Source organism: Mustela nigripes, chromosome 2, assembly GCF_022355385.1.
Source record: "Mustela nigripes isolate SB6536 chromosome 2, MUSNIG.SB6536, whole genome shotgun sequence".
In the NCBI taxonomy this organism is placed as follows: Eukaryota; Metazoa; Chordata; class Mammalia; order Carnivora; family Mustelidae; genus Mustela; species Mustela nigripes.
In genome coordinates this window covers 86,325,466-86,341,699 of record NC_081558.1, presented here as the reverse complement: position 1 = coordinate 86,341,699, position 16,234 = coordinate 86,325,466, and the positions used below count along the sequence as shown (strand labels likewise).

General features: G+C 46.7%; 1 protein-coding gene across 2 annotated transcripts in view; it reads right to left on the bottom strand.

The window, feature by feature from the left end:
- Positions 1 to 16,234, bottom strand: part of RFTN1 (raftlin, lipid raft linker 1) — a 193,053-nt gene that overhangs the window by 37,829 nt on the left and 138,990 nt on the right. For both annotated transcript variants that reach the window (XM_059390878.1, XM_059390877.1), the window contains exons 6-7: positions 11,666 to 11,869; positions 322 to 437 (exon numbers count right to left, since the gene is read on the bottom strand). In XM_059390878.1, coding sequence (XP_059246861.1) covers positions 322 to 437; positions 11,666 to 11,869 — 320 coding nt within the window. The remainder of the gene's footprint in view (positions 1 to 321; positions 438 to 11,665; positions 11,870 to 16,234) is intronic.

Here is a 16,234-nt window from a genome sequence, read left to right as displayed (position 1 = left end):
CACTCTTATTATGGTAGTCACAGACTCTGTGCTGGCCTCATTTATGTCACCTGGAGTTTTCAGTTATATGCAAATGAATGCAAGAAGCCTCTCCTTCCACCCAATGATCCAGCACACACACAGTGATTTTCCTACAGAAAGGGAAAGCGGGGCCCATGCCCCCAACTAAAGTGCATGAAAGGATGAATGGGGCCTTGTAGGGTCTACCCAGGTCAAACCGCCTTTCAGAGAAAAGCTACTGCAGACACAGGCAGACCAAGCAAGTGGATAATACAATCACTGTCCAAACAAAAGAAACTCCACTGCCCATCCCACACTTACTTCCAGGACTGTCCATTGTTCGACAACAATAGCATCATAGCCCTGCATGGTTTTGCTATCTTCTGTGGCAACAGCTTCAAAAATGAATACTCCATCTGTCAGGCCGTGGAAGGAATCTGTGGAAAAAGAAAAAGGCGGGGAGGGGGGGGTTTCTGTAAACCGTCTGTGGCAGAAGCCTTACAAGCAGCAAAAATTTTCACTGCATTCATTAATAATCCCAATCAGAACATCTTTTCAGCATGTTAATTAAAGAAGGCACACACAACCATAGAGTCTAGCCCCATCAGAGTGAATGAGACTAATTTACCTCGCAGTTCTGAATAATATCCTTGATTTTATGAGCCCAAATTTCATTGTTAGCAATCACCATTTGATTTCATGCGTTTACCTTCTTTTTCACGCTCCAACGTCAGGATGCACCGGGGAGAACTTATTCAGGGTAAAACACAGTCATTTAGAGACAGTTTTTTAGAAGAAAACTATATTTAGGTGGAAGAGATTTTTTTTTTTTTAAAGGGGGACAGATATAACACACCAGATCTGAGCTTGTCAGATTCATTCTAGATGCACAGATTCTTGGAAGTTCTCATGATGTGGGCAGCTGTACGGACAGCTCTTCAGCTAGCTCTTGTCAAGGCAGAATCTGCGGGGAAAGGGAATTTTCCCAAACAATTTACCACTGAAAATGTTTCCTCGGGCATTGCTCTAGTCAGTCTACCAGGTCCCGAGTTCCACACTATTCAACAAACTTACAGTATACATATAACAGGATTCAAGAAGGATTCATAGTCTTAGGCAAGGGGCGTATAACGAAAATTACAATAGGGTCCCCACCACAGTAGAAATCATTACAGTGGTGTTTTCTGCCCCCCCTTTTAATGGCTCCTAAATCCCCTAAATTCACTTAGATAAGAGATTGTGGGAAAGAAGACTGGCCAGAGAAGCAGGTGGTTTGGATCTATTATCTGTCAGGAAAACGGATGTGACCCCTTTCAGAGGCTTGGTGTCTCATCTGTGATATGGGATTGAGGATACAGAATCACTCCTGGCCCCGAGATTCCATGCTACAAATCAGCCACACCGCTATGTACTGAATTGTGTCCTCCCCCACACCCGAAATTCATATTTTGAAGCACTAAATTCCCAAGTGACTGTATCTGGAGATAGAGCCTCTAGGGAATCAATTAAGGTTAAGTGAAGTCGTAAGGGTGGACCATAGTCTGATTAAGACTGATGTCCTTGGGGCGCCTGGGTGGCTCAGTGGGTTAAAGCCTCTGCCTTCAGTGCAGGTCATGATCCCAGGGTCCTGGGATCAAGCCCCACATCGGGCTCTCTGCTCTGAGGGGAGTCTGCTTTCTCCTCCCTCTTTGCCTGCTTGTGATCTCTGTCAAATAAATAAATAAAATCTTCAAAAAAAAAAAAATACTGATGTCCTTACCAGAAGAGGAAGACACCATAGCACCCCCCCCAACTCCCCTCTCCCTGCACAGAAGGAAGACCAGACAAGGATCTAGAGAGAAGGGTGGCTGTGTACATGCTAAGAAGGGAGGACTCAACCAGAAACCGAATTTGCCAGCCCCTTAACCATGGACACCCGGACTCCTGAACTATGAGGAAATAAGTGTCTCTAATTTAAACCATCCAGTCTGTGGTATTTTGCTATGGTGATACACATAGAGATATGTTTAATGATATACTATTTTTATTTCAAAAGGATAATGTACATAATAATAAGATTTTTTTTTTTTTTTATCAGAAAGAGAGGTGAATTCAGAAAGTCCTTTGAATCAAACTGGAGTTCAGGAACTGCCAGCATTTTCCTGAAGCCATAAAAAAACAAGATCAGCAGATGTAAATACTTAACAAATATTTAGCCTCTGTCTTCCAACAGACCTCATAAACAAAATCCAAAGGCCATTAAGTGAGAAAATTATTTGCAACAACAAACAAAAATAAATAAATGGCAAAGCTTAACATTTTTTATATGTGTATAAAAAGCTCATGGTGCTTAAGGGAATTTTTAACTGCATGATCTTTTTGGAGAGCAATTTCACAGTGTCTCAAGAGCCTGAAACAAAAGTCCATCCTCTTTGACCCAAAAATCCTATTTCTTTCAGTCTATTCTAAGGTAATAATCACTAAAGCCATCAAATATTTAACTACAAGCATTACTTATAAAATTCCTTGAAAACATAATCTAGAGGCTCCTGGGTGGCTCAGTTGGTTAAGTGTCTGCCTCTTGGTTTCGGCTTACGTCATGATCTAGGGGTCCTGAGATGGAACCTGTGTTAGGCTCTGCACTCAGCAGGGAATCTCCTTGAGATTCTCTCTCCCCCTCTCTCTGCCCCTTCCGTTCATGCACTCTCTCTCAAATAAGTAAATTTTTAAAAAATCTAAAAAATAATCTAAACACTCAACAATCCAAATATTCAACCATAGAAAAGTAGTTAAGTAAGTTAGGAGACTTCCATATGATTAAATACCATGTGGTCACAAAAAAATCATGGGAATTTAATGATTCTGAAAAATTCCTCAGAGACAATGTTATAAAGAAAAGAAAAAAAGAGAAAGAAAGAATACAAGATTACAGTATGAGCTGTATGTGAATTTTGTTAAAAGGGGTCAAACAAACTTTAAAGAAATACATGAAATCTAGTAGTAGGTATGAATGGTGGAACTAAGTACAATTTGCATTTTCTACAAGGTTAATGCAAGAGTTAACACAAGCATAATACAAGATACAGATGAAAAATAATTTTCTTTTTCTCTCCTCTACGTGGTTCTGGAAGGCAGAATTAGAATCAAAAAGTTTTAGGAACTATGGGGAGAAAATTTTAGTACAATATAAATAGAACCTTCCTTACAGTATTCTAAAAAATAGAAGAGAAAACCTCAGAAGAGCAAGCACTGTGTTCACTGGAAACATTCAAGCTTATACTGAAAATCTTTCTAGCTACTGCTTCATTCATTCCAATGCCTACCGAGTGTCAATTTCATGCAAGATACTCCTGTCCTCACTGAGGATCCTGCAGGCAGCAAGACAAATGAAGTCTCTGCCTCATGGAGCTTACTTTGCAATGGGGGAGGGAGATAGTAACATAATGTCACAGGTGATAAATGCTATAAAAATATAAAGTGGGCTAAGGGGAAGGCAGAGGCAGTGGTTGGCTATTTTTGGAAGAGGTGGTCAGGGCAGGTCTCCCTATTTTGAGTAGAGATATGAACTTAATTAAGCAAGGAAGCCTTATGGATCTTCAGGGTTTGAGAGTTCTAGCTAGAGGACAGAGCTGGAGTAGAAATGCACAGTGAATGAGGGACAGCCAAGGACCGCAAGAACAATGGAACCATGAGAGAAGGAAGTCAAGACTAAGATGACTGGTGGGGAGACCAGACAACGAGGGGCTTAGTCATGTGATTTGTCTGGCCAATAGGATATTAGCAGGTATGATGTCATCGGGGGTTGGCAAACACTTGAGTGGTTGAGTTTCACCTGCCACCACTTGGAAAGGGCATGCCCCAGCTGGCCCATTGGTTCCAAGTACTTGAAGATGCATGGAACAGAGCTCCCCCAGGGGAGCTCAGCTTAGATCATCTCTCCCACAAACCTGACAGTGAGCCCCGCTGAGGTCAGCAGAACTACCTCATGTTATTGCTCAGGCCAACCCACAAATATGACAGAATAAATCATTACTGTTCTAAGTCAAGGACTCTGGAGTGGTTTGTTGCACAGCATTATTATGGCAATAGCTGACTGATGGGTGTACTTCTGTTTGGCTTGGTGGTATTCTTGATTATTCCAGAGTGATAGAGAGGCCTGACCAGCTCAACAAACCATGGATGTGAGAGTAATTCTTGGAGCCCAGCAGCCTTACCCAGATACTGTTCTAACGTGACAAGATAATACTCCATTTCAAGTAAGATCAATGTAACTTAATCAGCTTACAACAACCACGTGCCAGGTCCCTATTTGTTTTCCTAAACTGAGAGACTGTTATCAAAGAGCTTTAGCGAAAGTGCTAAGCTCTGCTAAAAAGTTTTCCCCAGGTGTTTGCTCGAGGCCCTCCTAACAGACATTCTACAGAGATAACCAGGGAAGAACAGGGCTGCTCTTCAGTTGAACTACATTACAAATATTTGGGGCTTTAGGACAAGAGGGACCATCATCAAACTCACCTTTAAGATCCAGCAGAAGCTCCTGCCACAGTAGGAACGCCCTATAGAACTACTTTGAATAAAGCTTTCCCAAGTCCTGACCTGGGGGTTCTTGAGACTAGAACTGGGGATTCTTGAGACTAGAATAGACTCAATGATTCCCTCAGGATTATACCAACACAGCACAAACTCCCACAAGGCTTCTACCAAAAGATGCTCTCTCCAATTTCCAAAGTCTTTACATACAAACCTCCTCAATGGAAAACGTGTAAGCCCTTAAAATTTGCCTACTATGTGCTTGATGATCTGACAGAAGCATGGTGATGCGTGTTTAGCCTATCAACAGCCTCGTTATGGCAGAGCTGGGGTCCAGAAGGGGGAAGGAGTCACTGCCACTCAGCCAGACATCCTTCCCCAGCCCTGGCCTGGCTTCTGCTCCTGCCTCCCGGCTCACAAGCCTGGAAGGACGACTGTGTGGCCAGTGGGGAGAAGTATGGCCAGACGTGGACTGTGAAGTAGGAATGAACCAGGTCCTTATTTAGCTGTCTCATCCTCTGTCTGCTCTCCCGCCTCTCAGTCTGCCGCTCTGCTATTCTGAATCCAGAGTGCTGATTCACTTGCTTAACTCTGGTGCAAGTTCAGAATGGCTGTCAAAATTTGATCATCTGTAACAGCAAAAAAGTCAGTGAAGCACAGAGACCAGACAGCTGGGCTTTTAAAGAGCCCCTGTTTTGACACCCTCGTCCGCTCCCCAACCTCTCATTGCCTTTACTGGCTCAGCCTTGCTATAATGTGCACCAAGCTGGGTATGAAGAGGTCTAGCTTAGAGTGAAGGCTCCCAACGTAAAAGGTTAAATCACCCTACATCTATGGAAAACACTCCATTATCACTGCATTTTTTATTAAAGATGCTTCCCTACTGTGCACAGAGAGCTATTTGCCCCGGTATCGTATAAATATTTGATGCTGGTCTTTTGGCAAAAGGCCACCTTAACATTCCAAGCTTATGATTTACAAGAAGGATGTGGGAAAAGGAGATGAGTCCAATTATTCTAAGAGGTGAATTCTGGGGGGCCACCGCTCTTCCCCTGCAGCCTCTGGGACCTAGCAAGCTAAACCTCAGGCTTACCCTCGTGGTGTTCCCCAGAGTTCAGTTAGAAAATGTGCACATGCTGACAACTGTTATGTAGTCTGGTTTTGCAGGATGAAATGAAAAGTCACCATTCTCCTATTAATAAGCTAGACTGGACTACTGGGTAGCCAGCCTAACAGATTTCCTAGGGTCCCTGAGAACCCCCATTCTACGTCAGAGGCTGCTCACAGCCCCATCTTGGTGCCAGCAATGAAACGTGCCAACGGCATAACCCTAACTGTGCCTGCTTTCACATGGACCTGTAACCCCCACCATAAATGTAATCGCTGGTCATGCAACCCCAGGTCATGGTACCATGCTGCTCACCAACAACCATACCATGCCTAACTGGCTGACATTATGAAAAGAGTGAGCAGGCCTACTGCCTTCCATTTCCTGAGCTCTCATGGCTGCTCTTGGCCTGCCTTTGATCCTGCATTCCAACTTTTAAGTGGTGAGTGCTCTAGAGGATGTATCCCCCCTCTTTAGTTATAGCAAGGTGAGCCAGCAAGTGCAGAACAATTTAACCAACCAGACGGGGAAGGAACACTCTGATTCAGTACTTGCTGGTCCTGAGATGTAAGATCAGGCACGGCTGACTCCTCAAAATTTTTCCCCCAATCTGCAAGGCTACTCATTCCCTCTTAGTGGGTGAGTGGACAGAGGTCACAGGAGTTCATTCATGTGTTCATGTTCAAATGAAATATAAGGGCCAGACTAGCTCTAAACTGTGGTTGATTTGGTTCCAAAACCTACACCCTTTCAAACACGAACAGAGATGCGTTGAACTACCGAGCTGAGCTACCACGCTGTGCCAGGCGCTGGGGCTCCAGCTGGGCGTGGCATCCCCAGCCCTGGTCCCTAGTCTTGCAGAGTTACCTGACTACTACACCCTACTCCAGCCGTGGTGTTTTGGGTGGCATCTTAGTGGGGTCACAGGGAGATTGGCCTTAGGGCTTCCGTTTGGGGTTAAAACTGTACAGACGCCATGCCTTCCTCTAAGGGGCAAAAAATAAAAATAAAAATATACTTGGAAGTGGATCAGGTATGTGTATACCAACACAAGGGATAACATACAACAGTGAGGAGAAAAATGATCTGCAATTACATGTAAAAATGTGGATGAGTGTCACAAATGCAATGAGTCAAAGAAGCCAAACACAAGGAGGGCATTCATTCACGTGTTCCATTCATATAAAGTTTACAACTCATCTCTGGCATTTCAAGGTGTGACTATGGTTATTCTTGGGGGATAGGGACTATAAGGGTGCTTTTAGGGGGCGGGTATATTCTATGTCTTAATCTGGTGCTGGTTACGTGGATATGCTCGCTCACCTTGTGGAAATTACTGGGTTCTATCTTTATAGTGTGCATAGTTTTCTGTATGTGTGTGATACAGGAATAAAAAGTTCATTTGAAGATGCGCTATGGGTACGAGGGAAAATGCATGTAAGGTATATGGGAGCTCCACCCCCCACATTAGTTAAGTGCTCCTCTAAAACACAAGCCATGCCTGTAATCGGAAGGCCAAACATTCCCGGAGATGGCGGCGTTCCAAGGAAGTGGCTGCTGGAAGCACCTGGAACTGCCTCATCTCCTTTCCTTTCCGTTCTGCCTACACCTAGTTCTTTAGGCCCCCGGGCTCCTGTGATGCACACCCTAACACCAGCTTCTCCTCTCATCTCCATTGGCATTATCAAACATCACCCGGAAGCTTTTATCGATCGCCTTCTGTATACGGCGTGTGGTGCCCCGACACTGGGGTGCTGAGGAGGATGGGATGGAGACCCACCCGAGGGCTTGTAAGCACGTCTATGTAAGACATGTATCTCGGTGTGTGTTTTCTTTGAAACAGGTACTTTTTTACATGTGTATTTTGCAAATATAAAGTAATGTAGGTTATGCTAGGCATCAAGAAAGATGCCAAAAGACCAAATGCCATTTGGATTTAGATGTGGCTGGGGCATTAGGGACGGTCTCAGGGAAGAAAATCTTTCAAAAGGACAGCAATGGAGAGACATCTAGGTATACTGTGTCTCCCGGTGAGGTGCAGCGGGTAAAACTCAGCATCATCTGGAATGTGCTGCTGTCACAGCGCTTGATTTAGGAAGGCCTTAGAACTAAACTCCAGTTTGCCAGATATAGAAGGTAAAGAATTAGGTGGATGACATCACAAGGCAGCAACCTGCCACGTAATGCAGGACATTCTGCAGGGTGAGAGGCTGGCTTTATTTCAAGCAGTGAGGGTCATCAAGAAAGGACTCTTCTATATCAAAGAGAAGTGAGGCCATGGTCACCGTACGCAGCGCATGCTAGTGGACTGGATTCTGGTTTGAATCACCTGCTACGAAGGACATGTTGGAAACAACTGAAAACATCTGAATGTTGGGTGGATAAGGATGACTGCCAGAGATATAAGGACTGAGGGGGAGGGGCAGAAGAGGGTGAGGGGAGGGCCAGGGGAGTAGGGGAAGGAGAGTCAGGACAGGGCCAAGGGAGCACAAGGGTAGGGGGAGGTGGGGACAAGGGTAGAACAAGGAATGCAGAGCAAAGACAGGGCCAGCCAGGAGACTAAGGGAGGGCCTGGGCGGGCAAGGAGAGTGGATGGTGGCAGCAGTAGCATCGGCGGCCAGTGATCATAGCAGGGGACTCTGTCGGCCTGGAGGCCCTTGGCAAAAAAGCAGGCTCCTGGGTGGGTCTTCAAATGGTGGGCGCCCAGCTCCACCTTGACCTTCCCCTTGGGGACACCCACTCGATTCCTCATCAACAGCAGAAGGATTCCCCTCCCCACCTCTCCCACCCTCTGGAAGCAGAGATTCGGGCCTCTGTCTGACAGGGCGGTGTTTCTGTGTGCCTGTCCGCCTGGCTGTCTGACCCACCCCTGCACTCATTCACACTGGGGGCTGGGACCCCACCCAGGTCCTGATGCTACCCTAAAGGCGACTGGAGCTCTCCTCCCTTCCCAAGGGCCACCCAAGCCCTCCCTGGGAGGCTAGACCTCTTGCCAACATGGTCACCTCTTTTATCCTCTCCTCATGTCTTTTTTCCTTCCTTCACCCTACTTTCTTCATACTACTTCCTTGCCACTTACTAAACTTTGCAATGCCTTAACCACTCTGTGCCTTAGTTTCCATAGCTGTGTCATAGGGATAACAATAGTTTCTGCTTCCCTGAGTTATGGGGATTAAATGAGTTCCTATGTTTGAACTGCTTAGATGAGGACCAGCACAGAGTAATTGCTAGGTGTCCATTAGCATCATTATGTTTCCCCTTTGTCTGTGTTTTGGCTTACCAGGCCCCAAGGGCATAGCCTACCCAGCCCAAGATACCTGGTCCTTCTAAGGCTTCGTAACTGACCCCAGGAAAGGAGTCCTAGACTCAGCAAAGATCCAAATTTAAGGACTGTTCAAGTTTTTCCATGTCCTAAGGGGTAAAGGCTTGAAAACAGAAGCTAGAGTCCTAACTGAATAATTCAGGCTAAGACATCACCCTGTTTATGGGACAAAGTTCTCATGAGTTTTATGACTCTGTGGAAAATATTTCAGAGTACAAATATCCATTTAAGAATCAAGACTGGTGTTTTTCCAGATGGCAAACAGCTTAAAGATGTGCTTCCAACTCTGCCAGGTTTACTGTAAGGACACTAATTACCTTATTAGAAATAGGTTCCTTTTTAGAATTATGACCCACTTGTCTTTTTTTTTTAAATTCTGGGAAAAGAGCATATGTGTATTTTATCCCTGGCCCACGGAAACCTTGGCCTCTTCCAGAGCAGAAACACCCTAACCCACTGAGCATGGCTCCTAAGTCACATCCCCCTCCCATCAGAAACATACAGGGTGAAATTACATTTGAATTTTGAGTGGGTTTAAATAAATATTGTTCTGAGAATTTTGCAGCCATTCTCCGAGACCAAGCCGGGCAGCTGCTGGGGAGCTGTAGACAGGCCACAGGCTTGGGGCTCAACTTCCAGCTGCACTTGCCAGGGGAAATTTCATGTTCTGTCTTCCAGGCAGAACGGCTGGATTTCACGCGGCTAAAGCCAAGGGAGGATATAACAGCATTTCAAACTCCCAAGTCAAATCTGAAGAAAAAAACTCCTATGAATTATCTGTGTTTCTGGACTTGAGGTCAGAGAACGGGGAAGGAGAAGGGAGTGGGGAGCCGTCTTGGTTGCCAAAGCCATAATGGCCCAAAAGATGATAAATGGCATCGTGAACTTTCGAGCTGTCCTCAGCTTGCCCCAGACATGCTGGGCAGCAGGACCAGAGAAAATTTCCCTTTTGACACCCGAGTTCTCCAAAGCGGGACTGTCTGTGTAGCTGCTGTCTTCAGTGAGTCACTGAACATCTTTAAGATGTTAGTACAACTAACCATCAGTTTCCCAGGGAAAAATGTAGAAGAACCAATGGCCTCAGAGAGCCTCTACAGGCCTGAGGCGAGATAAAAGGAGTCACTGGCACCCCCAAGATGGGTGATGGGGTGTCCCTGCAAGAGGCCAAGGGGCTCCTCCCTGACTTCCCTTAAGGCCAGTGAATCAGGGCTGTAAACATCTGCCCCAAGTAGAGGCCAGTGGTGTTTTATGGTGCATCTCAAAACAGACTGTGATATTCTCTGGCTTCCAGGACCTTCACAAGCACCCAGGGAAGGCCTTCACCTACAGAGGAATGCTACCAACCTTGCCACCAGAGGACCACTTTGGCTTTTCATTAGTTGCCTTAATGAAATGTATACTCTAGAATCGCACTCATACGCAACTAGCCGCTAAGCACATAAAGTAACTTACCCTGCATTCATGTGCTTTGAAGTGGTCAATAGCCACATGTAGCTGTGGCTACCATATGGGACAGCACAGATATGGAACGTTCCCATCATCACAGAAAATTCTGCTGGATCATGATACTTGACAGGTATTCTTAATGAGGGGTTAAGAATGCCACGTTTCTTATATCATTTATCCATTCCACAAATGGTTCTTGCCCCTTATACTTACAATGCTTGCTGCTATTGTATTAATATGTTAACATGAGATATTGACATGTAGATAAGAATAAGGGACTCACATCCAAAATTAAAACCTGTCTGTGCTGTACGATGTTGCAAGGCTTCCGATGATTTAAAGCGTGTACCTTCAGAATTAAGACTAATGTCTCTTTCACAGATGTTTGCTGGCATTTCAAGAATTGCAAATAAGGTAGACTCCAAACCTCTGTTACTGACTCTGCTAATTCTTGGAGAGAAAACTGCTCTACAACCAAGACACGGTGCTATCAATGCCCCCTGCCAGCCTTTGCTGGGATCAACACATTTGGTGTTAGGCTTCACTTAGGAATCCTGCTGATGGGCAGCCCTCAGGATCCTTACCTGCTAGGATGTTGGCCCCACTCCCCAAAGGGCCTCCCAGCTCTGATGCACCCTAGTGACTCAACTTGCCGTTGTATTCACCCTAAACTCCTTCTTTGCCTGACACCCTTCCCCACTGTGGGCACATATTCTCTGCTTTAGAAGAGTGGCCATCAATCAAAGCACTCCATGCAGCCTCCCCCAGAAAGAGATCATTACTGAGGAGGGGGTACCGGGTGCTATTAGACAAAGAGACAGTGTGTTTTTCTACAGAGTTTACAGAAACAAAGCAGTATGATTCACTTCTCAGGGGTTAATCCTGGGTGCTGCTACTGCTACTTCCAAGGCAATAGTGTTCACAAACAATTTGCACTTGAGCAGGGGGTGCTTGAGGCATGACCCCAGGGGGCAATTAACAAAATCATCTTTTTAAAAACCTTTAAAAGCAATGTGGATTGAGGCCACCACGAAAAACAAAGAATCACTTCCATTTCTCTGTCATTTCAGAAGATACCTGGCCAATTCTTAGGGAGGTTCGGGGAGCACGGGGGGGGGGGGGGGGTGGGGGGTGGGGGTGGATTTTGTGTGAATTAGAAATCAAATGCAGCAAATTTATCAGCTGCGGGGCTATCTGAATGGGGCAGGCACTGAAGACGGGCTAGGAGGAAAAGAGAAGCAGAGTTGGTGAGGGCCGCCCAAGGTTTGTAACTTCCATACCATTGACCATGCCAAGGTAGAAGACGGCATTCACCAGCATGCCTCCTTTCCGGAAGTGGTCACTCATGTGCTCCAACCAGTTGGCATCCAAACCGCTCACCGTCTGGCCGTTCTTAGAGACCCGGAGAGGAATGCTGACAGGATAGTATTGGCGGCACTTCTGATGGCTCTTCGGTTTGTTGAAAAGGGCGAGGATCTCCATTTCTGTTGGGATTTGTAAAGCAGGTGGGAGAGAAGAGGTCAAACAGTGATAAAAACCTGCCTCCTTGGGTCTAGTAGGGAATCTCTTAGGAGCCTGGAGAAACGTTCTCAAAGGTAAACTCTCTGTTAGGTTGCACCTTTGCCGAATAATAAAACCTGATTCCAACTGTACGTTAGGGAGCCTTGAAAATGACATGTACGTCAAAGACTGAGCTTCCGGTGGGTACGTGGGTTTTGAATCTGGCATAGGAGGATGAACAACTGTTATCTGGGATCAGTTTGTACAGTCAGGTGTTTGTGAAGACATTGGGGACATTTCAAGAAACGCATACATAGGTGTTTTGGGGGAAAACAAGTGGATGTATTTGGGTGAGAGTTGGTCCTTTAAAAAAAGGTGAAGAGACAGAGGCACATAAGACTAAAAATACTGCTCTAATTCCAGGAACCCTGTACACCCCTGAACTCACTATTTATAAACTGCAGCGGTGTTTCCTGGGGCCGAAACCATAATATTTAATCAAGTACATAAAAAACACACCATTGATATGTAAAAATAAATATGTTCCCGTAAATGGGGGTTCTTGCCTGGAGTGGTAGGTAGATGGCCCTGGGAGTGGGGCTCTGAGCTTATCCTTCCTTCATTTATAGCTCAGTTCTTCAAAAATCAATACTCACTACCAGCCGGCAGCTGCCCCACACCGGCCGTACGTGCTGCTGGCCACGAGCGAGCAGTATCAGCCTCGAGGAATACCTGGAATTTCAATCTAAGTCTTGAAGGTCTATTTTTGTGTTATTCATGTAGTCAAGCAATCAGAGTTTACCCAGCCTAAAATGCTTTGCTCACACAGTCTAGTCAGTAGTATGCTTTGGTTTCCAAAAATATCTACTGGAATAATAAGAAAATCCCCACCCTTCTTTCAAAGAAACATTTTAAAAGTCGTAAACAATGGCTGACATGAGCGAAAAGGACAAAGCACACTCATGCTCCCTGCAGGAGAGACCTGGCCTCGACCCACCTTCTGGGATGTGGTCTCCCGCCATATTTCAGTATCTCACTATTCTGTAGTATCCAAACACTTAGCTGCATTATTATTTTAAGCACAATCACTTTCCTTTATTTAAGTAAATGAATTTAAAAGGGAACGTTTGCTTCATGACCATCAGGGAAGCAACTACCGGTCGCTATATACAGAAGGAATGATGAGGCACATTAACACCAAATATGTCCATTCACACAACAGCTAAAATTATCCCAATAGGTATTGTGTTCCGGGCAAAGGAAGTCTTTTACAGCTCCATCTGAGCAAACATCAGCCAAGATCCCTCGGGAACAATGCCAGGCCATGACCCTTTGTCACCAGCAAGAGTTAAGCTAGCGGGGGGACCATTTCAGGGTCTCCATTGTATAGAACCAATTAGGAAAGAGAGGTGCCCATCTTTAAAAGTGGCCACCTGGATTTTAAGCAACCGAATCTGGCCTATTTATGATCCCCACTCCCAATTACATTTCGCAGTCCACTTGCCTGACTCAGGAAGCCACCTCTAGCCAGTAAATGTTTTCACACAAGAAATAAGGCCTTGGTGTACGGAGGTGGTAATCACTGGACTATATTCATGACTTTGAAATACACACTTGAGGAATGGAGTCATGCAAAGAAATGGTGGGGAAATCAAGCAACAGATTGGCGCTAAGGGGGACAGGATGTGAACTAAACTGCTTAGGTGCTAGGGGTTCAAATAAAAGCCACAGCTACTAAAGACAAGAGGATAAGCAATGCTTTAGTGAGTCCCTGACTTTATTCGGATTTCTTCCAAAGCAAACCCTGTATGTTTTGAATGCCAGTAGTTTATTTGGGACACGATCCCAGGAAACAGAGTGAGGGAGGAGGGGTAGGAAATAGGGAAGAGAGGAAAGCCAGTGAAGGGTGCCTTAATGAGTGGGTTACTGCTGTAGCAAATGGGGCTCAGTTAACAGGGCCCCCTGAGACCCTGTACAGAACACACCTCAGATTGCCTTCCCAAGAGGCAAGGAAGCCTGGGCATTTATCCTCAGGAACTGAAGGCCACTCCTGAGGTACGAATTCCCTGGGTGTGTCTGGCCTGTAGGGGCACATTCTCGTTCTAGAGAACGCTTGCAGGCAGAGGCTAGGACAGCCGTCCTCAGGTGACCCCAGCGTGGGCCAGAGCACCAATCACCACAGTCTGCTCTGGTCAAGCACAAACATATAGAGATTAAAAAGAAAAAGAAACCACAGCCCCTACAGGGGAGAGGCGAGTGGAGAATCTGACCACGGCCAAAGTCCAAAAACACATGACAACACTTCATCACCCACAAGGATTCCCCACTCAGACGGCAAGACAGAAACACAACTTTCCCAAATGCGTAATGAAACAGAAAAAGGGGAAGACCAAAAGGGGAAGTGGAGGCTGCTGGACGGGAAGGGAAGGCAGAGCCTGCCAGACAAGGTAGACAGCACGGGGCTGACCGTGCCCCAGCTCTCCCATCGGGATCCTCCCCAGGGAAGAGGGCCGAAGCCAGAGACAGAAATAAATTTGTCCGGAAGGGAAGGAAATGCTGCTGGACTCAGGAGCCTCCAAAGCATGAGCAGCGATGAAATATTGGGAGAAATCTGATTTCAGATGTGTAACCCTTCAGTTAACTCCCCTCTCCCGCTGGATCCTTGGCCACAATCCTCTCACTACTCACATGGAAACTGGTCAACAGAACTGTCCCCAAATAATGCCCTTTGGTGTTTTAATATTCTGATTCTCCGGCACACATCATCACATGGGCAGGCACCGAGGGTTCCAAAAAGAAGTCCCAAGTTTGTTTAAATTTTCTCAGCTGCTAGGTGACTCTGCCATGACCCCAGCTGGAAGATTTTTCCAGACATGGGACAGAAAGTCCCAAAGGAGGGGGGAAAGCATTGTTTCTGAGAACGTTCTGAGAACAGCTAAAGAATTGGTCTGGCAGAGTGTCCGAGGAGCATCAGGACTGTCTTGACTTGGATTTTTATTTGTCTTCTTGTCTTTCTCTTTCTCCCTCACACAAGGGGGGCTTGCCTCGTGCTATTTAGATCTCCCATGTGCAGAAAAGTCCCTGTAATAATGATAGGGGATACATACACATTTGCCGGATTGACTTGAACCTGACAAGTGCAACAAGCTAGGGAAAGAGGAGGGGCATGGGACCTCCTGGGCGCTTCCAGCCTGACAGCCAGGCCTGCCACTGTCTTGCTAAGCTCCTCAGGAGCAGGAAGGAAAGAAGGAAGATGCCAGTTCTGAAGCCTACGCCAGGCAGTGGGGATTTAGGCACGGGGTGGAAGTCTGCAGTCTGTCTGCAAGTGAGGCCCCAGAGACCCTGTGATTGGCAGGGAGCAGGCAAGCTGGTTGGGTCCTGGTGTTCTAAGAGAACTCCAGGCTGCAGGGAAGAGAGAGTCCAGTGCCTGTTTAAAGCACGGGGCTCCAAGGGTTAGAGTGGGTGGAGGAGGAAGCTGGCGAGTTGCCTGGGTGGGAAGAAATATGTGGGAGTCAGACTTGACCTGGTAGCTGGACTAAGAGGGGGCTAAGGTCTGCTGAGGTCACAGGCAGGGAGGCGGGGGTGCTCAGACGGAAGGTTTGCACTGGAAAGCAGGGCTGTGGGCTCTGTGGTGGGACAAGAGGGCAGAAGGGCCTGGAGCTCATCCAGATTCCTGATCTGAGAGAAACTGCTTCAGACTTCTGTCAGGCGTGGGTAGGATAAGCAGGGCCCCTCTGGGCCTGGGTGCGGCCCGTTTGTGTGGACATAGCAGTGGAACCACAGCATACACAGCATTCCACGGGTAGCCCCTGGCAAGGGCAGCGGTAGCCACGGGCACTTTGACCTCCACCATCTGATGCGACTCTCCCAGCCTACACGAGGGACAGCAAGGGTTCTGTGCCCAGAAACCTTGAGTGGACCCCCCCCCCCCCCGACATCACAAGCTGGAAAGTGGCAAAGCCAAGAGTCTTTCCAACCCCAGACCTTGGGCTGTTTCCAAATCTAACAAGAGGCTAATTTCATCAGTACACAGAAAGCAGGAGCCGCTGAGCACGGGTCGGAGCTCACTAGCTATTTGTTAATGGACTGAGTGAAAGGCCAAGAAGATGGTGGCAGGTGGCAGATCTGGGAGGAGGCAGAACCACAGGCTAGAACCATCCTGGGGGCACAAGGAAGGGAGGGGAGGGCACTGGCTCAGTGTGGGATGGGGGCTGGCTACACACCAGAAAGGCCAGACTCAGTGGGACACCACCTCTCCCTCCCCACACAGTGAGCTGGCTGCACAGGGAGGCCTACTGAATAAAAACTCCTCAGCCGAGAAATACAGTTGAGGTCACTGGCTGAGGTTT